We start from the raw sequence: 25,359 nt of genomic DNA, 5'->3' as shown, positions 1-25,359 counted from the left end.
GGTCACCCAGAGCCCTCAGAAAAGAGGTCAGTCTTCTCCAGGAGTATCCCTCGCACTGCTCCATACCCAAGCCTATCACTTTATGGCCACCTCCTCAGCTTTTCTGCAGAAGAAACAGGCAGGGTGGGAGACCGAAGTCCTGGGGGAAAGCTTGCGGAAAGCTTTCTTGCAGGGCGAACAGTGCCTGACCCTTAGGAACCGTAAGAGTGGGACAGGAAAGGAAAGGTGGGCAGGGAAGGCTAGACACAAGCAATGGTGGGAGTCAAGGCCAAGAACGCAGAATGAGCCGGGAGCTGTAAGCACTTAAAGACCCAAAGGACACTGGTCTAAGGAGATAGATGGAGCCAGCTGATGGGCCTCCAGAATTTTCTGAGCAAGTGTGAACATGATCAGGTCTGCCTTATAGCAAGGTTATGCTTAGAGAAATGGATGGTTTATTGGGGCAACAAGTTTAAGATGGTTTATTGGGCAAACTGAGTTTGAACAAAGATCAAGAGAGCAATGGTAAAGAAGAAGCATGAAGACAGGAGCCGGGGCAGGGAGACACCTGATGTGGCTCCCACTGACCTATCCCTGCCTCCTGGTACCCTCACTACCCTGTTGATCCCCCACTAGTATTCACCACTTCATGCTCAAGTCTAGTGAACAGAATGCTGCACACGTGATGCAATGTCACTTTCCAAACTAGGTTATACAGACTGGGGCTTTTGACTCACTGGCAACCTCCCCTCAACCTCTCTAGCTGGCATATTCTCTCTTGCTGGCATATTCTCTCTCGCTCACTCTGATGAAACTGGCTATCATGTTAGGAGAAGCTCTGCGAAGAGGCCCATGAGGCAAGGAACTGAGGGAGGCCTCGGGCCAACAGCTCATGAAGAACAGAGGCCTCAGTCCAACAACCCGTAAGGAACTATTTCCTGCCAACAACCACAGCAGTGAGTTTTGAAGCCAGTCCTTCCCAGTTGAGCCCTGAGATGACCACAGCCTTGTGAGAGACATGGGGCCAAAAGGCCTGCTAAGCTGTGCCAAGATCCCCAACCCACAGAAACTGTGAAGTATTAAATAGTACATGTGTGCTGCTTAAAAGTGATTGTTTCAGGCCAATTTGTTACCTGGCCATAGATAACTAATACAGACAAGGATAAGAGCATGAAAAATGGAAACTGTGATAGATATCACCTGGTGAGAAGTAGGTGAAGCGAGTGATTGAAAAGACTGCAGGAGAAGAAAGAGAAGTCACAGGGGTATTGAGAAAGGCACGGGCTCTGGGGCAAGACGGCCTGCCTTCAAATTCCTGCTTGGCTCCTTGCTAACTGTGTGACTCTGGGCAAGTCGTTTCAATGCTCTGAGCCTCAGTTTCTTCATCTGTAAAATGGGGATGTAAGAATAACTACTTGACACATCTCCAACCTTTTCATTTAGGACCTGCCTCAGCATCTGGTGCAGGGGTCAAGAAACAGCACACTGCCCAGCAGACATTTGCTGTGGCACTTCTAGAAGGCCCGGTTTGCAACTTTATGCCAGCAAGGACAAGATTTAGGTGCTTAGAGCAATTTCCTTGCATCCTATGAAGCTTTCACTGGTCCTGAGTGAGGAAATGTGCCTCATGGCCCAGTTCAGGAGAAGTGGATCTGTGCAATTCTGACCTGTCTGCCCTGGTTCCTTCCCCTGGCAGCACCTCTGGGTGCAGGTTTCTCCCAGGGAAGCTAAGTGACCTGCACAGAAAGTGAGACCATAACCTTGCCCTCTTTAATACTGTGCTTTGACTGTGCAGAATAACCCAACTTAAACAGACTTTTCCAGAGTCAAGCCCAGTCTCTAAAGAGCAAGAGCCTGAATTTGCCTCCAAAGCCAGCTCTCAATAGCATGAAACACAGTTCTTATTTCCAAAACCAAGGGACAAAACCAGAGATGAGATCGGCTTACCTGTCTGGGCAGAGAAGGCATGGAATCCCCCGAGGCCAGAGACCGCTGAAAGCGCTGTGGTTGCTGTGTCACATGTTGCAGGAGGAATGAAGAAAGATCCGGCTGCTGCTGCAGCTGCAAGGTGGCCGTGGACGAGGCCGTGGCAGAAGAGGCCGGTGGTGGTGTGGGCTGCTGCAGGTAGTGCAGCAAGGCAGGCTGCCGAGCTGTGGTGGGCACTGACGGCATCTTCTGGGGGCCTGGCTCAGAGGTGAAATGTGACAAGGGCTTGGTGTGGCCAAAAGGAAAGGGCTCTGAGGCTCCCGGGCTGGGGCTGGTCAGGCCCTGCTGCATGATCATGCTCAGGGTTTTGGGCTTGTAGATAGCACTGGCTGGTGGCTGCGGCTGGCAGAGCGGATGAGTGGAGGTGGTGAGGCCCTGAATCAGGGGGCACTGTGCAGTGAAGGACTGCTGGGGCAGGCCTGGGCTAGACAGTGTCTCTGGGCGATAGGGGGTTAAGGGCCCCGTGTTGCTGGTGGGCAGAGCAGACATCAGGTGCCCCTGAGGGTGTTTGATGGAAGAGGACACCAGGTTGGCAAGGATGGAGGTCTGCGCGCTAAATGGTGGTGGCTGCTGGAGCGTGGGGCTAGGGAACTTCTCCGGCACGTAGGGCCTGGCCGGCCCAAGGACAGTGCTGCTGCTGGGCGCCAGGCTGGACAGTAAGGCATTGGGAGAGCCCTGGAGGGTGCTCCCCGGCAGGCTGTTCGATGACATACAGGACACCATGAGCCCCTGAGGGCTGAAGGGCGACAGTGGCTGTGGTGAGACCACGGGCACTGGCTGGTAAGGTGGGGAGAGGCCAGAAGGAGGCAGGGCAGACCAACTGGTGGTGGGGCCCAGCTGCTTCTTACTGGAGCCCTGCTTGCTGGCCGCCAGCGCTTTCAGCTGGTGGGCATGATGCCACTGAGACACTGGGAGTGGCGGTAGGGCAGCTGAGAGTGTCACCTGGGCCTGATTCTTGGCCTGCACAGTCGAGGAACTTGGGGAGGCCATCTGCTTACTGGCAGGCGTAATTGCATAGCTGAGCCCCGCAGAGGAGGGTGGGATCTGAAGCGACACATCAGTGACCTGGCTGCAACTGGAAGCAAAGTCCTTGTCGGAACTGAGGCTCTCCAAGCGTGGCATCTGAACCGTGGGCTTGGCCGTCGCGCCTAAGGTTGCCGGTGGGTGGTGGTGTAAGACCAGCGGTTCTTCTGGCTTGGTCCCCAGGATTTTCTCAAGATCGAGCTCACTCTGAGAAGATTCTTGAATTTCTGTGAGCTCCTCCAGCAGATCTTGAAGTTCCTGATCCACAGCCGGTGCGCTGTTGGTTTTGTCATAGTAAGGAATAGAGGGGCCTTTCACTCCCATTTCTGCTGTTGATGGCCCTGCAAATGGTGGGCCCATGACGCTGCCATTCCTGGGGCTATTGTCCAGTAGTAACGGATGGCCAGGGGCTGCCATTGCTGCAGAACTAGGGTTCATGGGTAACGCAGGAACTTGCAGCTGTGCACAGGCTGTGCTGGGATGGGCACCCGGGCCCATTGAAAGGGTGACATCCTCAAGGCATGGTCTCTTGATTTGATTAGGGTAACCTTCGTCGCCCATGCCTGAAAGCTGGAAATCTTCTCCTTCCTGTCTCCGCTTAGTGGTTCCCTGTGCCTGGAAGAGAAAAGAGGAGACGGAGGGAAGAGGAGAGAAAGAAAGAAAGAAAGAGAGAGAGTGTTTATAAAGGCTTGGCACATTAATGCTATTGGACAGGAAACTTACAAGATAAAACAGATGTGTCAGTTTCAAGACTTACAGTTGTGAAAACTATACAATATAGTCTATTTTTAGAACCATGATGCTTTTTTGTTGTTGTTTCATTTAGCCTATCTTGCTGGATTTCAGATAAAGCATTATGCTGTCTCTGTAACAGTTTTAGAAAGAGTTGTGCAAACTATATAATACAGTCTATTTTTAGAACCATGATGCTTTTCTGTTGCTGTTTCATTTAGCCTATCTTGTTAGATTTCAAATGAAGCATTATGCTGTCTGCACCAAACAGTACAGAAAGTCACTCACAGGATTTTCTCTGCCCCTTTGGAGGAGTTTTTGGGCAGACGTTGGAGGGCAAAGAAGAAATTGCTAAGCAAGTTGCAATTTACACCTGTTTACGGATAGCCTGATTTTTAAAAATCAAACCGTGAGTTACACATTGAACATACATACTAAACATTTTTAGGTTGTTTCCCTGTCTTTGGTTACATGCATCAGGCTCCTGTGAGAAAACTGGCTACAGCACAGGCTTTGGAGGAATGAAGTAGACCTGGCATGTTCTTTTGGGCAGCTGTCTGAGAGACACTCTTTGGAGAATAACAACGTGCAAAACAGTCACTGTAGCAAGGCTCCGTGCATCTGTACACATGCATACACAAACATTTCCAAGGACACACACTGGAAGAACGTGCATGCAGCTCTGTGGAGTGCTCATCTCTCGAGGGTGACTGGCAACTCCATTTAGTCTATTCTCTGTATTTTTAAAAATATCAATCGTTTTTAATGGGAATGACTTGTAATCCCCCCCTCAAATGTATAAAGCTTCCCAGGTGGCTCAGACGGTAAAGAATCTGCCTGCAATGCGGGAGATGTGGGTTCAACCCCTTGATCGGGAAGATCCCCTGGAGAAGGAAATGGCTACCCACTCCAGTATTCTCCTGGAGAATCCCATGGACAGAGAAGCCTGGCGGGCTGCAGTCCATGGGGTCACAAAGAGTTGGACACAACTGAGTGACTAACACTTTTACTGTAATCCCTCCCCCCAAATATGCAGGTGTCTAAATAAGAAATGCCTGTGCACAGATGCATCATCAGGTTGGGGCAATAGGAAGCAACAGGGAATGGCCCTAGTCTGTGATGTGCACTTGGGGGAGCTGCCTACCATTTATAAAAGTCTAGCCTCCAGGAATACAGCAAAGCACTTAGTAATGCAGTATTTCTTACTCATTTAAGGCTCATACGGCCATCCACAGCTGACCTGTAAGTGACCATGACCTGCATGTGAAAGTGAAGGGGGTGGAGCACAGGATTCTGTGGGAACCACCTAAACGCCAACGCTCTCGCAGCTCCATTTCCCCTGAAGCCCTTTCCCATGAAGAAACCTCTTTCTGACTTGGCAGGCTCAGCGGGGCATCCAGTGATGGTCCTGCGACATGCCCTCACATTTGGCTCACTGGAGGGCCAAGACATGTGTGTGTGGGCCACCTGCTAGCGTGACAGTGGTTATGACTCTCACAGCAGAGTGGACGTCAAAAGAGGTCCCCTGGAGCTGCACATCCAGGGCCTTGCTGCCCATCGGATTCACCTCAAAACGCCCAGCTTCCTGGCTCTACCACCACTGTCTCCTCTGGGCTGGGGCCCAGGCCCCCAAACTCTGTCACAGCTCCCTGGCTGATTCTCAGTGGACTGTCAAGTTAATAACCACTGGCCTAGAGCATGGGTGGGGCAGGATGGCCTAGAGCCCTGGTCTCAAGGCAGACATGACTACGCATTGGCCTCAACACAGAATCTCTGAGTCCTGAGTTTGTTTATATAATCAGTGTCCTTTTAATTCTCATCTCATGATGCTGCTCAGACTACTATGGGAAATGAGACACAATCTCTGACGTCTAGTGACCCTCATTAATTGCTGGCTGGCATTACAGAGGGCAGATATGGAAGTGATCTGGGAATTCAACCCTGTCCTTTGAAGATGGGGGCCCTGAGACCCAGGGATGGGCAGCATGGCCAGAGGGCCCCAGGGGCGCCCGCAGATGCAGGGCCTGCATCCACCGCTCAGCTACCTCTGGACCCAGTCTTCATTCTCCCACAGCAGGATGCCAACCACCCCATCCCTGCAGGGCGGGCTCCCCCTCTCTGAGAGAGGGGACTTGCTTACTTCTCTGCCTTTCTTCTTAAGAAGTCTGCAATCCCAACAAAGACACTTTTGGGGGTAGCTCTGCCACCAGATTACTGAGGCCTGACTAGCAGGGGTGGGTGGGAAGGGGCTGGGGTGGACTGCAGGAGGCACACAGGAGGCCCTCTACTCAGCGGCCGCCCTCCGACCCAGGAGTGCTTACTATGGACGTGACCCATGGCAGGTGCTCAGTAAACAGCAGCTGAATGAATGCATGGCCAATGAACGCAAATGACCTAGCACCCAGAGAGCTGTTTCGTGTCTTCCTGGCTGTTCATTCAATAAGTTAAGGGCTGCAGACAAGTTACCATGATCCAGACTGAAATTTGGTCTCTTTTATTTTTGCCTGAAGACTTAAAAAGAAATCCAATATATCGAAAATAGAAATGTCTAAAATGGATCAGTAAGGAATGACTCAGTGTGGGCTTTACATAGGATCCCCTGCTGGGAGTCTGAGCTGGCAATAGCTATGCCCAACATGATGCTCTTAATGTCTTGGAATCAACGGAAGTTGAATGCCAGGGAAGTCTGCATAGCATCAGGTTGGGGAAGGATGGGGTTGAGGGGATGGGAAGGAAAGTAGGGAGGGCAGGGGCTGTGAGTTGCAAGAGCCTGGACTTCCTGGCTCACACTGTGGGTTTCAAGGTCTTTCATTTAACTGTGGGTTGGCCATTATCCTTTTGGTATTAAAGGAGCAAGAGGTAGGGAAGGTAGGCCACAACCAACAGATGCTAAAGTTAGTAGTGGGAACCACTGGCACTGAAATGAGAGTATGTGCCCCCAACTTTTCAGACACTCACTGAGTGCTGCCAAGCCACTATTCCCCACTCAGTTCCACTTTGCTAGTGGCTGCAGCTTTGCATTTTCAGATTTTATAGGGAGAGCTTTCAATGGTTGGCCTAAAGCACCCTGGCTCGACAGCCAGATCCCCAGCCAAGCCTAAATAAGCTGAAGGAAGTTGGCTGTGTGGACAGACGTACTCAGCCAGGCTACACCAGCATCTGCTTTCACCAGGCCTCTGGGAGGCGTGACGATCTATTGCAAGTTCAGTGTCTCTTCCATCAGGATCCCATGACTGCTTACTCATCTCTATTGCGAGAAATCGGCCTGGCTTTCCCTGCTGCTGGTGCCACGCTGACATCATGGCTGGGTCACCTGGGCACCTGGGTGCTGCCGCCACTGAGGTCAGCCTGTCTGGGCTGGGGTGCTTGACTGAAATGGGTGGCCACCCTTCTGATCAAGTGCCACAGAGAGCTTGCTACCCTGGAATGACTTCCCTTCTCAGCGTCATGTTGGGGGCAGCAGGTCCCCACCAAACTTCCAAACCCTTCTAAACAGCTTTACCTGTTGGCCATTTTCCAGTCTTTGTGGACTCCATACAGCAAGCTGTGGGCCCAGTACCCAGGCAGCCCCTACTTCCCCCAGGTGGGCTTGTACTACCCATGACCCTGCCCTCTCACTGGGAGGGCTTTATTTTTTTAACAATAAGGGAATCAGTAGCCACCTGCAGGATTGCCAGAGACCACATCTCAACCTTCCCTGTTTACATGAAACAGAATGGGTTATGATCTGCTCATGGTCCACAGCTAGCTAGGGGCTAACACTAGCACTAGACCCCAGGAGGCCTGTGGTGTGGAAGGGGGAGGGCAAGTGAGGGATGGTGCCCTGGCATCTTTCAGAAAGGAATGACTTTATCTCCATCCACCAGGACCAGCAGAGTCCCATTTCATAATCGGGTAGACAAAGCCACCAATGTGATCCTCACGACCTGATAAACATTCATTAAAATGCATTTCAAAGCATGTGATGCCTTCCACGCCCCCTAAATAATGAGAAAACAAAGGCAACCCTTCTGAGAGGGGCCAACTTCAGCTCTGAAGTCAACATTATTTCTGTTCTGTCTGAACAATGACATATGGCAATTCTTCCCTTTCTACATTTTAGTCTGGAATGGAAAAAAAAAAAGGCAACAAAATCTTGGAAAATGGTCTAGGTTATAAGAGTACAGTCTGGGCTCAGAAAACAGGCATAAATAGAAGAAAGAATATTTCATATATATGTATATATTACTTTCTCATATATATATATATAATTCCAAGTCTGGCAGGCTGCTATAAACACTTAATTTTGGACACTCTAGCTGGTGGTTTAACAAGAACACCTACAAAAGGCCAGCAAAAATATACACTATCCGTTTTGGCTAAGAATGTAGGAGGGTGTACGTGCCCAAGAGAGACCATTTTTTTCCCTCCAGAGGCCCTGAGCAAAAGCATCACAAAGCTGGAAATCACCTGTGGTGGTGCAGTCTCCCCTTCCTCCCTCACTAGTGCCCCCTGCGGCTCAGCCAGGCCAGTCTGCTTTTGCTTCTCTCAGGCTCGTTCTCTCACAAGACTACCCACCCACCGTCAACACCTTCCACGTGCTGTTTCATAGGCTTCCAGTGAGTTGCCAGGAACCTCACAATGGCCAACGAGCTTGGATTTCAAGGCCTCCGAGACAACAGTGTTCCCCAGTAGACTTGCTCAGAACAGAGACGACATGGTGGGGCCTGGGCGAGGCAGCCCCAGAATAGAATAAGGGATGATGCGGCAGGACCAGGACAGGGTTTGCAGGAAGAGAGAGAAGCTGAACTAAATCCCCGCAAACTAAAACTGACATTTCTGTAGCACAAACAGGACTTTCAGCAGAAAGACTTTTCAAAACTGTAAAGACCTGAGGCTGTGGAGAATCCTGGGGTGGATGGGAATGGCAGGGAATCCTGAATGCTGACTGGCTTCTAGAGGAGTCAGTTTGTCTCAGGAATTAATCTCTGCTAAGAGGTGGTTTGGAGCCAGAATCTCACCTGGGCTTGCCCTGAGCTGGCAGGCTTCATGGGGTTGATGGAGGAGGGAGCACTGGAGTGGCACCAGCAGACCTGATGGAAGTCCTACCACCTCCATCTACTGTGTGACTATGGGCAAGTCACTCCCCCTCTCTGAGCCTTGATTTCTTCTGCAGAATGAGTACACAGTTTGCTTGCCCTGGGTGCCTCACAGTATCTTTGAGGAATACACATCAGAAGCACTCATTGTCGCTGATGTCACTCCCCAGGCCCTGGTCCCCAGGCTGCCACAGTGCCCTCCAGTGTGGACCTCGGCTTGCTCTCTGGCAAATGAAGTCACATCCTCTAGGATCCGGACATGGGGCTGAGAGTGGAAGGAGATGAGCAGCCTGGCACTGATGACACTGACCTGACAGCCAGTGGTGCTGCTTGCCACCACCCACGACTCTGGGCTCCACCACCCTTTCTGCAGCCCTCAGCCATCCCAACCTGAGTGATCTGAACAGCAGCCCCCACAGGTGGGAATTTTCTAGAACTGTGTTCTCCCTTTCTGTAGTGTAGGCATACCAGGTGGAAAAATGGATAGTTCTAAGAATGGCCTCAAACTCACAGAGGCATATGGATTTAAGGGGCTCATAATTCATCCTGTACCACCCCCTAAGAAGCCTCCAAATAGTCCATCATTGACCAAGTGTTTCTCGAGTCTGAGCCTTGCACTCCTACACTGTCAGGACTGCTGGGCCCTTAATGCCTGGCCAACCCCCTCCCTTTCACATGAGGGTTCATGAGGCACAGAACCAGGAAGGGATATGCCCATGGACCAGTTCAGTTTCTCTGACTCCCAGAGAAACTCTTTCCACTGGAAGAAACCCTGCCCTGGATTCCTCCAAACACCTCCCCAAGTAGCATCATCAGGGGAAAAAGATGACTACTTGGGGGAGAAGAGAAAGATGGAGTCGTTTTCGAGTACCAGGATGGATTTGACAAGGTTGGTCTAGAGATCGAGCAGGTGCTGCCTGTGGAGCCAGACTAGAAGCTGAAGGTCAGAGGCAAGGGCTCTGTCCCAGCCTGGATGACTCTGCCTGTGAAGGACTCAGGTTAACAATTGTCATCTGCATTTCACCTGAATTAGGCTGGTGTGCCCAGAAACATGCAGGGAAGGGGAAAGGGAAGGGCAGAGCCGAGGTTGGAGGCCACCAGGGCCACTGGGCAGACATGGGTTTCTATATGTGAGGAGGGCAGAAGAGCCCTCAGAGTTCACTTAAGCCCAGTTTTCTCACTTCTCCCTGGGCTCTGCTTCTCAGTACCATGTGGTGCGAACTCTCCTAGATCCCTAACCCACTCTGAGCCTCAGGTTCCCCATCCACAAAGTGAACAGGTCCCAGCTTTGGTAAGTTGGTGTTATGACTTTCTACCTGGACTGCTCCTGCAGAGAAAAGATAAATTATCTTCTCCCCCACCTAAGAGGTCCTTTCTCCTTGGGGCACAGATAGGCCAAGGAAAGTCTGATGGTGCATAAGTGTCCTTGCCATGGGCAGGACTTGTACAACACTTCCAATTCCAGACCCTCTTCAAGAAAGCACAACTGGCCCCAGTCCAGCTGGGGTCAAATTATGGTTCTGCCCCAAATATCTCTCCATGCCTTCTCAACAAGGAACGACTGGAACACAGTGTGTGTGTGTGTGTGTGTGTGTGTGTGTGTGTGTGTGTGTGTGTGTGTGGACTAGTCATGTTGATACTGAGAGTAGCAGGTCTGCATTAGTTGCAATCTCAGTCAAATGAACTGTGCTTACTTACACGTTTTATTAGAGTCCTACCAGTCGCCAGTTACCAGGAAGGCTGCCAGCTTTCCCACCATGTCTGAGGAAACAGTAATTTTAATGGGGGAACAGAAAACCAGTTGGGGATTGAACAGTAACCTCCTGCCCTGCACCCAGGTGCAGACCTCTGCTTCTGTGGGAATGGAAGCTGTTACAGGAAGAGAAGGGTGAAAGAACAATATTACGTCCCTGTTTTTGTAAGGGTTGAAGGCAGGTCTTGAAGCTTAAGCAGAAGGGGACTTCACTTCTGCCTCTGCCCCAACAATGGGCTAGATAAGATGGAGACAGGTTTTAGACCATGGCAGGAAGGAATTTTCCTGCATGGGAAACTCAGCAGCTGTGTAGGCATGGGAAGAATCCAGAGACACCTGACTCATCGGTGTATTCTGGAGGTCACATGCTTACCAAATAAGCACATTTTAGTGGCTGGGCACCAACTCCTGGCTCTAAAATACACAAACTGCCTGCAGATGTATGCAGTCCAATGAAGAGATCTTCGAGTCAGGCTGTTTCAGCTCTGATGTCATAAAACCAGAGGCTGGGAGGGAACATGGGATGACAAGCTTCAGGTCACTGCACAGACCCTCCACGTGCTTTAGGTCCTCTTTTTTTTTCCAGATTTATTGAGGTACGCATGACAATAAAATTCTAATTCTTGAGGTTGTACAATTTGAATTTTTTAAAAGCACACAATGTGATGATTTATTATAAGTATACACTGTGAAATGATTCAGGTCCTCTTTTTCTCAAAATGAGGCAAAATTCATAGAGCATAAAATTAAGCTTTTTTGAGTGTACAAGTCTGTGGCCTCTGGTATGTTTGCAGTCCTCTGCAACCCAGATGGGGAGAGTGAGGCCGCTCACAAATCTGTTATCAGAATCACGTGAGCTTAGAGATGGAACGTGAGCGTAGGGTCTGGCATGGTGCTCATATCAAATACATAAGTCTCTCTCTTTCCCCTCTTGAAAACGCAAACACTTTCTTGATGGTCCTAAAATAGTCTGTAACACAGTTACTCAGCAGCATTTGCTGTTCGAGGCAGATCTGCCCTTACTCACTGGCGGCATTCCTGAACAGCTGTGTGCAAGGCTAACTTTTGTCAACCAGATCATAAATGCAATAAGAATTTGCCATTGGAAGGAAATCCTCAGTAAAGGCTTTTATGAAGTAGAAGATCTCTCATCCAAACTTATCTTTCTTAAAGGTGTAGCACTCAGAGGTATTGGCCTTTCTCCTAATGAATCTTTACTGACTTGCGGATGCAGACATGTGCTGATGTTCCAGAGTTCCAAGGCGCACAGCAATAAGAGCAGTTTTACGTATGGAGAATAATGACAACCTGAAACTATTCTTTTCTTTCACTGTGTGTGGAAGTGTCTGTTATGGCACCAGAGGATATGTCAGACAGCCTGAAAAATTTCCCCTGCCTCTGTGTGTGTGTGAATGTGATGGTGTTGGTGATGGAGGTGGTATTGGTGCTGGTAAATGAGGTGGTGTTGGTGTTTGGAGGTGGAGGTGGTGTTGGTGTTTGGTGGAGGTGGTGTTGGTGGTGTTGGTGGAGGTGCTAATGGTGGTGGTGATGCTTTAACAGGTAGTGGCCAGGGTGCTGATGGTTAAGGCACCATTCCTACAGAGTGCTTCCTTTCTGGTCCACCTCACTGTGAGAAGCTGCACTGACTGGGCCAGGGGAAGACTGAAAGTGTTAACAATTCTGAATGTGTTATTAACAGAAACCTCAAAACTGTCTCCTTGTCATCACTCATAATTACCTTTTTCTCACTTGGAAAACTGAAGCTGAATTATTGGAAAAAACACAAGAGATTTTTGTTTGTTAAAATGCTGCCAATGAAATAATTTTGTCAGATTTAAGTACAGGAAAGGGCAAGGCATTCTTAAGTTCCTTAGCTGTCATGTGGCTTAAAAACATAGGATGGACAGTACTCGGCTACTGTACTCTTAGCTCTTTGAAGCCATATATTCAGAAAGCAGACGTTGGATGTTGGTGTCTGGGGGCTGGCTTCCTGGAGATATTTTATACTGGCCAAGTTCATTGTTCTAAAGTCCAAAGGCTTGACTTAAAGGAGAAAGAAAAAGAGGCAAGACAATGCTGAGATTTTCTGACGGTGTCATGCAGGCAGCCCTAACACTAGACAACTTTAGTGCCTCAAGCTTACTCTAGAAAAAGAGAGTGGCATGGAGCATCTGTTCACTATAGAGAGGGAGGCTTCTAACTGTACAAAGCAGGGCTGTTTAGGGGACCCAGAACAGAGACCCTCTCAGAATAAGCACACACTGGGTAGAGGAGTGGGGAACCAGACTGCGAAGGAGCTGGAATTCAAGTGGGACAGACGGTACACAAAGAGCAAGAACAAGAACAGTGTGAGAAGGATCCTTCAGAGGACCGAAGGGGAGTGATGTGACAGAGTGTTCAGGAGGACGGGTGCAGAATGCTCCAGGCAGGAGGACAGAGGCCCTGGGGGGAAGCTCACAGCATGTTCCAGGGACAGGCAGGTGGTCAGTGTACTTGGTGCATAGCAAGCCAGGGGGACACCTGTGGCTCACAGAGAGCTTTGCCACCCTGGGAAGGAGGTGGATGGGAAGATATTTGCAGTGGGAAACCACTGTTGGGGGTGGTTGCACAAAGGAATGACCAGCTCTATTTGTAAAAGGTCTGCCTGGATGGTGATGGGAGAGCTGTGGCTCAGGAGAGGAAGCAGAACTCCTGGAGAGGTGTCAAAATCTGTGATAGTCCCTCAAGTGGCACAGACTGAGAGGAAACTATGGCCTTGGGAAAAATGATCCAAAGCCCAGTGATTTAGATTAGGGGCCATAAAACTTTCTGTAAGGCTCGAAGAGTAACTATCTTAGACTTTGCAGGTCATGTACTCCCTGCTGAAACTCTAGAGTGGACAATATGTTAATGAATGGGTGTGGCTTGTGCCAATAAAACTTTATTTAGAAAAACAGGCTGCGGGCCGCATTTCATCCATGGGTGGGAATTTGCCTAGCCCTGACCTACCACACAGGCATCTACCCCAAGGCACAAAGGTTATTTCCAAATTCCCTTCCTCACACTGCAGGGGCACACATAGGCCTACTATTCACAAGACAGTAGCAGGCAACATTTTCAGAGCAGAAAAGTTTCAAGATTTCAACCATCATACAAGCTAGGTGATCATTTCTGAACTGGGTAAGGCATGCAGTAGTCTCAAATGCCACGTTTAACCTTCACTAATGACAGTTGTTATTACTGCCCATCTGTTGGCAGGTGCTCTGTGGGTTCCATGAAAGGAAGGTTGGGGCTTCCTCCTCATCTCTGTACCCCCAGACTGCCTAGTCTTGTGACAGGGCTCAGCTGGCATCTGCAGATGTGAATTAAGCCACGGAACAAAAGATTTCCTGCGAATGACCCTGGTCGCTTCTATTCCCAGCACAAGGCCAAGAGGCAAGCACTTTTCAGAAATTATGATGAACTCACTATCTGGCCCCATGAAGGACACCCCTTTGCCTTTTTTGTGTTCAGGGCCTCTTGTGTTCGACAAAGAGGGTGACCTGGAGACTCTCTAAGGGATCTTCTAGCCAAAAGGGAAGGCAGCCACTGCTCACTGAGCATTCACTGTATGTCGGGGATGGAGTCAGGTCTCAGTGTCATGAGAGCACCTGCCAGCTGACTGCCTTGGGGATCAATGGGCCTGGAGAAGAGCTCTGGATGGGGAGCAGGAGAGGGATGTGCCCCGCAGCCTCAGAGGGACACAGACAAAGGCAGGTTGGTGCAGAGGGATCGGGGCAGGAGGGAGGGAGGGGTGGCACCAGCCACATGTGGGTCTTGGGTCTGGGTCCTTGGTAGTCAAACCCACCCTGGGCTCCTGCCTGCCTTTCTAATTTTGTTACTTTGGGGTTTGGTGATCTGGTGATGGGGGGAGGAGGGAGATGATGAGCAGAAAGGAAAGGCCAAGGGGCAGAAGGCAGGGTTTTGACAAATTATTGTACGTCAACTGCAGACATTAAAATCTGTAGGCCAAGCCTTAGAAGTTCATGCTTCCTGTCCCCAGGTCTAGAACTGGGCACCCCAGGGGCAGCTTATGACATGCATCTCCACAATCTGAGCCACGCTGAGTTCTCCAGCTGGGGATTTTCAATGAAAGTAAGAGGCTTCATCCTTCACAGGCCAACCCAGAGTTTGATGTGCCTGGGGCCTGTGAACCAGGGTTGCCCCATGCCAGCCTGTACACACCCTAGCTGGCTCTCCTGTCTCCCTGACCTGGGGTCCAACATTGTTCATCCTGCCCCCACCCCAGGGAGCTCAAGCTCCAGACACCTGTCACCTCAGGCCTGACGTCAAGAAAGCTGGGGGCAGGGGCTGGAGAGGAATGCAGCCATGGCCAGTGTGGGCTCCTGGAAGTTCAGAAATAGGCAGTTCCAGTGAGTGCCAGCTGCTAAGTAGACCTGCCCCTTCCAGGAGCCTCCCCTGAGCGTGGACTGTGGTGGATTTTCAGGTCACTGCTGTGCTGGACGGTGCTACCCAGGCAGGACCCGGATGCAGAGCCCAGTGGTGTCCTGCCAGGCCAGCAGTGTGCTGCCCTCATGAGGAGCCAGGCTGAAGGCAAGGACTCTGCCTGGGTGTTTGGAACAGGGTCCAGCCCTCCCTGCAGGAGGAGGGGCAGGAGGAAAGGAAGCAAACAGCTGCGTGCTCCACGGGGGGGAATCCCCAAATAGAAAGGCGCACACACACTGTAGGCTGTGACCCAGAACGCTCAGAGTGGCACCACCCTGAGCTCCAAGGACACTTGTCTCTCATCACCCTTCTGAGTCAATGCCCATCTCTGATCATTTTTTTTTTCAAAGTGCTAACAGTGTAATAACCTGTGTGGTTTACACTGAGTTCAGACCCATACCTTGTTCACAGTCATCTGACACAGACAGAGGGCAGAGTCCCATGCAGGATCCCAGTAACTCTCAGGGACAGCTGCCTCCCCGAGGAGCTGATGCCTGGACTGCCCCCAATCCCCAGGTCCAGAAAGCTCCCTTCTCCTGGGGCTGGAGCCACACAGGCACCACGCCAGAAGCCTGCATGAAGCAGGGGACACCAGCCTGCCTCTCCAGATTTCTAAGACAGCTGTTTTGACCACTTAGCCCAGGACCCGGGTGGCTGTCCCTACCTCCCTGTGGGGTTTTAATTATACTGGCTCTTAGCTCTCAGGCTGGGCAGCTGGTGATGCCAGTCAGAAGATTCCAGGGAGCCATGAGTATGAAGTCAGGATGCCTCTCCACTCTATCTTTGTTTATGGGCCATCTGCCACTAGAGTGGACTGTCCAGGCAATCTAGGGCTCTGTTCTGTCCACTGCTACAGCCTGAACCCCAAGTTGTGCCCGACTGGGGAAGACTCTGTCTGTCTTAACTCCCAACTGGGGAATGGGAAGCAGGCAAGGAAGAGGAGCTTTGGAGTCAGAGCACCTGGGTTTGAGATCTGAGTTTCCAACCTACTGCCCATATAATACTGGGAAAGCCCCTCGGTCCCCTCCCTGGTGAAATGGAGATCTTGGTCCACGTGTCACCAGAGCAGAGAAACTACTGTCTATGAAGGAGCATGCCCTTCTCCTCCCAGCTTCTGAGGACAGATCTGTTCCCAGCGAAGGAAGCCTGAGAAATCTGCCCTTGGCTGGGAGCTGCTGTAGCCCAGTGTCTAGCACAGGGCTGAGTGCACAGGAAGGACCCCAGAAAATTGGCAGGATGGGCCCTCTGGCTTCAGGAGTTAAAGAACTTACTCACACAAAGTGCCAGGCAGAGCCTGGGGATGAAATGCGGTGTCTCCTCACTGAGTCCTCACTACTCTTTTTGCAAATAAAAGGGTGTGCTTCCGGGGCTGCTCGGCACAAAGTCCCAAACTTAGCACAGCAGCAAGTGAATGGCCCTCCTTTATCTGAAGCAGACAGACGGACAAGGCTCCTTTCTTCCCTTTCCTCAGCTCCCTTTGCATTTAGAGGTGAGAAGAAGAAGGGGTGAGCAGTTGGTTTAGGTCATACCATGGGTACAAAACAGGCTGCACTTGGGGCCACCCAAATAGGGACCCTTGATATGGCTCCCCTTTTCATATTGTTCATGGGGTTCTCAAGGTAAGAATACTGAAGTGGTTTGCTATTGCCTTCTCTAGTGGACCATGTTTTGTCAGAACTCTCCACCATGACCCATCTGTCTTGGGTGGCCCTACACGGCATGGCTCATAGTTTCATTGAGTTAGGCAAGGCTGTGGTTCATGTGATCAGTTTGGTTAGTTTTCTGTGATTGTGGTTTTCATTCTGTCTGCCCTCTGTTGGATGAGGACAAGAGGCTTGTGCAAGCTTCCTGATGAAGAGGGACTGGCTGTGGGGAAAAAAAGTTATAGTTTTTCCAGTAGTCATGTACAGATGTGAGAGCTGGACAATAAAAAAGGCTGAGCACCGAAGAATTAATGCTTTCAAACTGTGGTGCTGGAGAAGACTCTTAAGAGTCCCTTGGACAGTAAGGAGAGCAAATGAGTCAATCCTAAAGGAAATCCACCCTGAATATTCATTGGAAGGACTGATGCTGAAGCTGAAGCTACAATATTTTGGCCCTCTGATGCGAAGAACTGACTCACTGGAAAAGACCCTTATGCTGGAAAAGATTGAAGGCAAAAGGAGAAGGGGATGACAGAGGATGAGATGGTTGGATGGCATAACCAACTCAATGGACATGAGCTTGAGCAAACTCTGGGAGACGGTGAAAGAGGACATGCAGAGGACAGAGGACAAGCCAGGAGCATGGCATGCCTTTCCTTTTCTGACTGTATGTCTAATACCTTAAAGCTTCCATTTCATCTGGAGCTGCCTTATGAAGGGAATAGATGGCTGCTCAGAGCTGGGGAATCTTTACAACTTTGGGTGGGGTGTAGACTGAGACAGAGATAACTGAGTTCCAATTCCACCCTAGCTCCAAAACACACCCACCTGGCATGCTAGTATTTGAGACATTTGCGTGCTAGTCATCAATCCACTCACCATGCTGGGGGAGGAATGGATGGAGATCTTAACTTCAAAAAGAGGGGCCAAATGTTTTGCCTCCTGTTAAAACTCCATACACTCACTGCCAGGACTGGATGCCTTATTAAGCTTGAGTGGATGCCCAAATGTTCATAAGGTAGAACTCCAGATCATACAAGAGTCATTAAGCAATCAGGCAGCTGAATGAATGAACAAATGCTGAGAAGGTGCTGTGCTTTCTTATGATAACTACTCCTGCCTGACACGTACTCAGGGTTTTGTGGTTTTCAACATGATTCAGAGCCAAGAGACAGCAGAGGCCATCAGCGAAGAAAGCAGGCTCTGAGCTCTGCTGTGTCTTAGCTCTGTGACTTTGTCAAGTTCCTTAACCTGAGTCTCAGTTTCCTGGGGATAGCCTCTTTATCTCAGGGTTATTCTCAGGATTACAGGAGATAAGGCACCCTGAATGCTTAGCAAGTGCCTGGCATCTAGTCAATTCTCAAATAAAAGTGGCTATTCTTACTCCTGGTTAATTTGATCTTTGTCCTTAGGGTGGACAAAGGATGGCCAAATCCCCATAGCTAGTTAGGAGCAGAAGCAAGGCTGGAATCAGGTGTCCTGAGCCCTGGTCTTAAGCCAAAAGCAATCATCACATCGGATGCATGTTTTCCTGAATGGGAACTCACAATGATTCACAGGGAGATCCCAGGGCTGTTTAAAAGAACTCTCCTTTGGGACTGATATAATTTTATGAACAGATCTTGACTTGAAATTAGTTTTTTGTTGGTCTGTTTCTTGGAAAAGGAGAAGAAAACCAGGTAAGCTGATGTCTGCATCAGACCTTCTCCACTGAGGATGCTGGCAAGAAGAGACGGTGGTGCTAGGGACGTGCTTCCAGAAGCACACAGTTTCCCAGGATGGGGCTGTGGGGTATCATCCCTGGACACTAGAAAACATCCAAGGGAAAGCAAGCACAGGAAACAGCCAAGACCCCAGTCCAGGCCACACCTGAGAAGCACCAGCGCTGCTCCCACCAAGGACTGCCTCTTGCTGCTTCCATTCTGGGTCCTAGACAGCAGGTTTCATGGTGAACTGACTGGCCATTTTGCTTTGAAACTGTCTCTGTCCACAATCAAGGGGTTGCTGAGCTACTCAGCATGTGGGGCCTGTAGGGCAGAGCTCCACATGAGTACCGGTTACCTTACTGAAGCTGCCGGAGTTGACCAGCCAAGAGAAGTCAGTTGTGCTCAAACCAAGAGCTGCCCCAGCTACTGGTGGCCACATCAGCAGTGCCTGGCTCGGCCAGGCTCCACATTTACCCATCAGGCACAGCCAAGAAGAGTGGGCTCCCTGAGTTTCAGACCCTTCAGAGGCCACAGGCATCTTCCAGGAAGATGAACGTGGCTTTTATTGCCAAGAGGACTTATCCAAGAGACTTGCTTTTGGAGCCTGAGGCTTATTTTTTTGGATCTGCTCAACTGAGGCAGGTCCTTGGTCTTCTAGGACAGCTTGGACTTTCGGAACCAGCTCACTCAGAGCCACAGAACAAGGGGTGTTGTGGAGGAGGGAGAAGGGCTGATTTTGATCAAGTCCAAGGTGTGATGCTAAAGCAATGCATGTGCATTTTTGGTCAGGCTTACAAAGGACTCTAAAGGCCACCTGGAAAGAGAAGCAAAGCCCAGAAATGGTGTGAGCCAAGGCTGTTTCTTCAGAGTGAGGGCGCTGGTGGCCACTCGGAGGACATGTTCTTGGAGTAACACATCCCGCATCCAGATCTATACCAGTCAAAACCAAACCAGTTACTTAACTAGTCACACTTTACACAGGGGTGGTGGGGCTCATGGGGTAAGAGGAAGAGGATCCTGCACCTTCAACCCCCACCACAATCTTTTCTCCTTGGGATGGAAACAAGTGTGGAACAAATAAGAAATTGCAAGACCCACTGAAACCAAGCATGGTCTCTGGATGTATCACCAACAGGTTTTCCTTCACAGACTTAGTTCTTGACCATAAAAGAGAAGCAAGAACTAGAAAGGGTAATGAGGATGGAGGGTGGAGACTGATTTGGAAAGATGCCTGATGGGACGGCTGGGAATTTGGAGGACAGGGTATGGGTAAGTAATTGCTCCCTCTCTGCCATCCCATCTGATCAGTATCCTTTTTGAGCTGGAAGTCCAGTAAACAAAGTTTTGTAAATGTCTCAACTAGATACCACCTTCTCAATACATTTTTAGTGGCAGACAACGAGGTCAAAAAAGAGAAAAAAAGATTTCAACCATGTCCTCACTCCCTGACAGCTGTGCAAAGATCAGAATTTTCACCTAAATAGAAAACTGACTTACTCAAAGTAGACTGCCCTTGGAATTGGAGAAGCTGGGCCCTCTAGTTATGTGAAATGACATTACCTCCAAGGCCCCAGCTCCCATTTCTCTGAAGAGGAAGGAAGCAGACCCACGGGTCTAGAAGAACCATTTCCTCTCTGCTCTATTAATTGCTGAGATTAAGCAAGCCACTCCTTTGTGGACCTAATGCACTGAGATAACAGCCATTGTGCTTGCAGTACCTCCTAGTAACTAAGCTAACTTGGTAGACTAGTGAGTGAGGTTGCAGGCTTTTATTGTCAGAGTCAACCAACCAATGGCTCCCACGTCCCTTTCGAGAATCCTGGCTTCCCAAACTACTTTTGGAATCCCTAACTTTGAGTTTCACACTCATGGATGATGTCTGAGTTCCGAGGGAGGCAAGCAGAAATTTGTCAGGTGAGTTTTTAAAAGGACATCAGGGCCAGAGAGTCGAATGGGAGTATCTTTCAGTGCCCTAATCACTGGCTTCCTGTTCTCAGTGGTACTAGGAAGCTAATATAATACGTTCAGTGCCTGACATCCCCAAATTCCTGGCTTCCATTAAGAGAAAAAGTAGACTTTTTCCCCTTTTCACCCTTCGTCTCTTCCTAGTTAAAGGAGTGTATGCAGAGAGAGCTGGACTGGGAATCCAGACGGAGCCTTGGACTCTCCTGCTCTTCCTGAAACTCACAAGGGGCAGGGTCAGCTCATCTCCTGGATCTTTTCTAGGTTACATTTCAGTTTCTTTACATTTGGGGTTGGTACCTTGCCACCAAGTTTGCACAGAGAACTTCAACAACACATCTTACGTTCAAGTTTAAGGTTAGAAACATTCAAAGCCCCCCTCCCCCCATAGCCCATTGTCTGACCGATTCTTGGAGCTTTCTGGGCTCCTGACGATTTCCCACCACGGCGAAATGGGGAAGCATGCTCTTGACTACAAGTCGACTTTTCCAGTCATCCATTGTTTGACCTGCAATTTTATTCTTGACTCTCCCAGGCGCTTCCCAAACGACCTAGACACAGGGCTTAGGGAGACAAAAAGTACACTGTCTTTCAGACACAAAGATGAGACCATTGACCCCGTGAATCACAGACTTGCACTCTGAGGACAGGTTTGGGTGGAGTTGGCTATGTGCAATTTTCTTGTCTCTCTTTCCACCCCACCACCCTCACTGAGCCCTTCCCACCTCCAGGGATGAGGGGAACTTCTGGTAGGCAGTTGGCTGGGATGAGATGGCAGTCTCTGGAGAGCTTAGGGATGGGTGGAGGAACAGCTCGATGTGACTAAATGACATTGGGCTTCAAGGCAGGGAAGGCTTTTCTGTGGGACACCATGAGATCTTCTGTTCTCTAACACAGAATTTTTTTTTTTTAATATGAAAACCAAGGTGGTTGGATCAGGGGATGGCTTAACTGCCCTTTCAGCTCTATTGAAGCCTTCAGTCCATAGAAGGGGCACCTGCCAACTCTGCCCCTGTGAGCACCCAACCAAGTGAGCAGACTAATAGGTCATAACCCAACAACCACTGGAAGGAAGCAATGGCTGTTGGAAGGGGCTCACGAAACTCTGGTGCACTGGTTTACAAAAAGGTAACCGAACTGGCTATGATCACGATCATGGCTGTGCCAGCTGATGCCCTCTATGACAGACGAGCAAACACATGCAAACCCAGGGACAGCAGATGTGTTTTGTTTTATTTCTTTTTGTTTCTCAGGATGTCAACATGGAATTAGAGCTCTGCCAAAGAGATTCATGTGTGAGGGAAGCTGTCCTTCCCTAGATCTCCTTGGCAGGACAAATACAGGTCTAAAATTTCCGTGTCCACATATCTGGCTCTGGAAATGTGCAGACGTACTTTCCCCATTCCCCCACTGCAGACAACTGAAACCTCTGGGTCTTATATATAAAACAAGCACCAGAAGACCCTGAAAGGTGGGGAGAAGAAAGCAAACTGGATAAAGACCTTGGGACATAGGGAATGACGCAGTGGCAAGCTCTCTGGGTTTTCTTTTTGCCTTGTAGATCCCAGACTGGGACTGAAGAAGCAGACAACCCAAAGTACCAATGAACACAGACAGAACAGCTCCTGCAAAAGTCTCCTCTCTTTACTCAAAGGGCCAGAAAAGGGGCAGTCTCCCAAGACTGAAAACTTTTATGCAAAAGCCAGTCTTCTTCAGCTAAACACCACAGACAAAAGGGTGGTCCCACCCAGTCCCATCAGCAAAGGCCAGTTGGGAGCCTAGACTCCATCCCCCCGAACAGAAATGAGTCATCTCCCCTGTTCCTGCCAGGGTGGTGTTAAGAGGAGGCCGCACAGAGTCAGGACCTTTGCCCTTCCACGGGGTCATGAGTCCACATCCCATCCCTTCCAATGTCAGCAGAGGTCACATGGGGAACAGTAATGAGGCACTCTTACCCATCCCACCCAGGGTGGCATTAGCAGAAGCCCAGTGGGGAGCTGAAACTATCATCACTGCCCAGCAGCAATGAGAAGCTCCAGCCTCCTTGGTGACAACGAAGGCTAAGTGGAGAATCTGAATTTCCATAGCTACCTGGCAGAAATGAGACAGTGCACCCCTTTCCCTGCCAGAGCATTGTCAGAGAAAGCCAGCGAAACAGAAGATCTAAATGAGTGCTGAAAATCACACTTCAGCTATGGAAGGGGAATCAAAATATTCTCAGATGAACGAAAACTAAAAGAATTCATCAACAACAGACTTCTCCTAAGATAATGGCTAAAGGGAGCTCTCTAAACAGAAAGGAAATGATAAAAGAAGACATTTTGGACATCACCGAGGAAAAAGGAACCATGGAAAGAGAGAAAAAAAAAAGGGGGGGAAATAGAATAGACTTTCCTTTTCCTTAAAGTTTTCTAAATTATATTTGGCAGCTGAAGAAACATAACATTGCATGCTGCAGTTCTAAATGTATGTGGAAGAAATATTTAACATAATTACATTATAAACAGAGGAGAGTGGTAAAGGGGTGGAAAGAGAGGTAAGGTTTCTATACTTCACTCAAACTGGTAAAATGCTGACATCAGTAGACCCTTATAAGTTATGTATATATGATGTAGTACCAAGAAACACCAAAAAAATGGCATCTAGAAACATACATGCAGAAACATCATACACGAATCAGCAAATGAAATTCTAAAAAATTTTCAAGTCACCCACAGGAATACAGGAAAAAGAAAGTAGGGACAAATACAGAAAGCAAACAGAAATTAAAAATAAACTGGCAGAATTAAGCACTAACATCAATAAGTACATTAAGTGAAAATGATCTAAATACAGCAATTAAAAAGAGACGTTGACAGAGTCAATTAAAAAAAACAAACATAACACAACCATATGCTGTCTGCAAGATGCTCACCTCAAATGTAATGATATGGGCATGTAGAAAGTAAAAGGATGAAAAAACTTTTAAAAACGAGCAGGGGTGGCTCTAGTAACATCAAATAACTTCAGAACAAAGAAAATGACCAGGCACAGAGAAGGGCAAAGGATCAGTCTACCAAGAAGACAAAGTAATTCTAAATATGTATGCACCAAACAACACAGCTACATGATACATGGGTCAAAACTAACAGTAACTGAAAGAAGAAATAGAAAATTTGACATTCATAATGGAGACTTCAATGTCCTCTCTCACTAACTGGTAGAACAATTAGAAAATCAGCAAGATATAAAAGAACTCAACACCATTGCCATCTAATAAGATCTAATTGATATTTATAGAACACTCCATCAAGAAAACAGTAAAATTTACATTTTTTTCAAGCATCCAAGAAATATATACCAATACAGACACCATTCGGACTATGAAACAATCCACAAAAATTTAAGAGTTGAAGTAATATATGGTATTTTCTCTGACTACAGTGGAATCAGATTAGGAAACAAAAACAGAAATGACAACAGGAAAATCTCCAAACACTTGGAAACTAAGCAACAAACTTAAAAAAAAACCTCAGGAGTCAAAGAGGAGGTCTCAAGAGAAATTTTTAAAATAAACTGAACTAAATGAAAATGAAAATATACTACATCAAAATTTGTGGAACACAAGTAAAGCTGTGCTGAGAGAGATATTTACAGTTATAACAGAAATGAGGGTAAGTCTAAAATCTATAGGTTTCCACCTAAGGAACCAAGAAAAAGGAGAAGAAACCCAAAGCAAACAAAGAAGGGAATATAAAAAATAGATATTAAAATTAATATTGAAATGATATTAAAAACAGCCAACAAGCACATGTAAAGATGCTCAGTATCAAGAGATGTTAGAGAAATGCAAATCAAAACTATGACATACCACTTCCTACAGAGTAGGATGGCATAATAAAAAAAAGGAAATAACAAGTGTTGACAAGAATGTGGAGAAATTGGAACACTCATACATTTCTGGTGGGAACTGAAACATTACAGCTGCTAGGGAAAGCAGTTTGGCAGTTCTTCCAAAAAAAGTAACAACATGGAATTACCATCAGACCCTGCAATTCCATCCCTACATATATACCCCAAAGAAATGAAGATCGATATTCAAATATTTCCATACAAATGTTCACAGTAGCATTATTCATGATAATCAAAAGGTGGAAACAACCCAAATGGCCATCAATGTGTAAACAGATAAACAAAAATTGCCTTGTCCTTAACACTGACTTATTCAGCCATACAAAGGAATGAATTATTGGTATACAGATAAAACCTGCTATGTGAAACAAGTCAGTCACCAAAGGTCACATATTATATGATGCCATTTATACAAAATATCCAGAATAGCTGCATTCATGGAGACAGGAAGCAGATTGGTGGTCGACAGGGACTGAGGGCAGGGACTAACTGCTTACTAGAGACGAGTCTTGCTTTGGGTGATGTAAGTGTTCAGGATCTAAATAGAGGAGATGGTATAGTACATTGTGAATGAACGAATGCCACTAATTTTCATTTGAATTTCACCTTTATTTGTTTGAAAAACACACCAAATACTGGCAAAAATGAGAGAAACTGGATTATTTATGCATTGTTGGAGAGAATGAAAAATGGCAAAGCTACTCTGGAAAACTATTTTGGCAGTTTCTTAAAAACTGAACATATATCAATATAGTGAAAATGAGTATACTACCCAAAGCAATTTACAAATTTAATGCAATCCCTGTCAAGCTACCAGCCACATTTTTCACAGAACTAGAACAAATAATTTCAAGATTTGTATGGAAACACAAAAAACCTCGAATAGCCAAAGCAATCTTGAGAAAGAAGAATGGAACTGGAGGAATCAACTTGCCTGACTTCAGGCTCTACTACAAAGCCACAGTCATCAAGACAGTATGGTACTGGCACAAAGACAGACATATAGATCAATGGAACAAAATAGAAAGCCCAGAGATAAATCCACACACATATGGACACCTTATCTTTGACAAAGGAGGCAAGAATATACAATGGAGTAAAGACAATCTCTTTAACAAGTGGTGCTGGGAAAACTGGTCAAC

The 25,359-nt window shown here is 48.1% G+C and overlaps 1 protein-coding gene across 3 annotated transcripts in view; it reads right to left on the bottom strand.

Annotated features, from left to right (window-relative positions):
* MAMLD1 (mastermind like domain containing 1) overlaps nt 1-25,359 on the bottom strand; it is a 117,617-nt gene that overhangs the window by 36,234 nt on the left and 56,024 nt on the right. For all 3 annotated transcript variants that reach the window (XM_018044592.1, XM_018044593.1, XM_018044594.1), the window contains exons 2-3: nt 20,731-20,889; nt 1,927-3,603 (exon numbers count right to left, since the gene is read on the bottom strand). In XM_018044592.1, the coding sequence (XP_017900081.1) occupies nt 1,927-3,603; nt 20,731-20,826 (1,773 nt within the window). In that variant the 5' untranslated portion in view covers nt 20,827-20,889. The remainder of the gene's footprint in view (nt 1-1,926; nt 3,604-20,730; nt 20,890-25,359) is intronic.

This window comes from Capra hircus, unplaced genomic scaffold (genome assembly GCF_001704415.2).
Source record: "Capra hircus breed San Clemente unplaced genomic scaffold, ASM170441v1, whole genome shotgun sequence".
Classification (NCBI taxonomy): Eukaryota; Metazoa; Chordata; class Mammalia; order Artiodactyla; family Bovidae; genus Capra; species Capra hircus.
The sequence above is the reverse complement of the archived record's forward strand: the minus strand, read 5'-3'. Positions and strand labels throughout refer to the sequence as shown.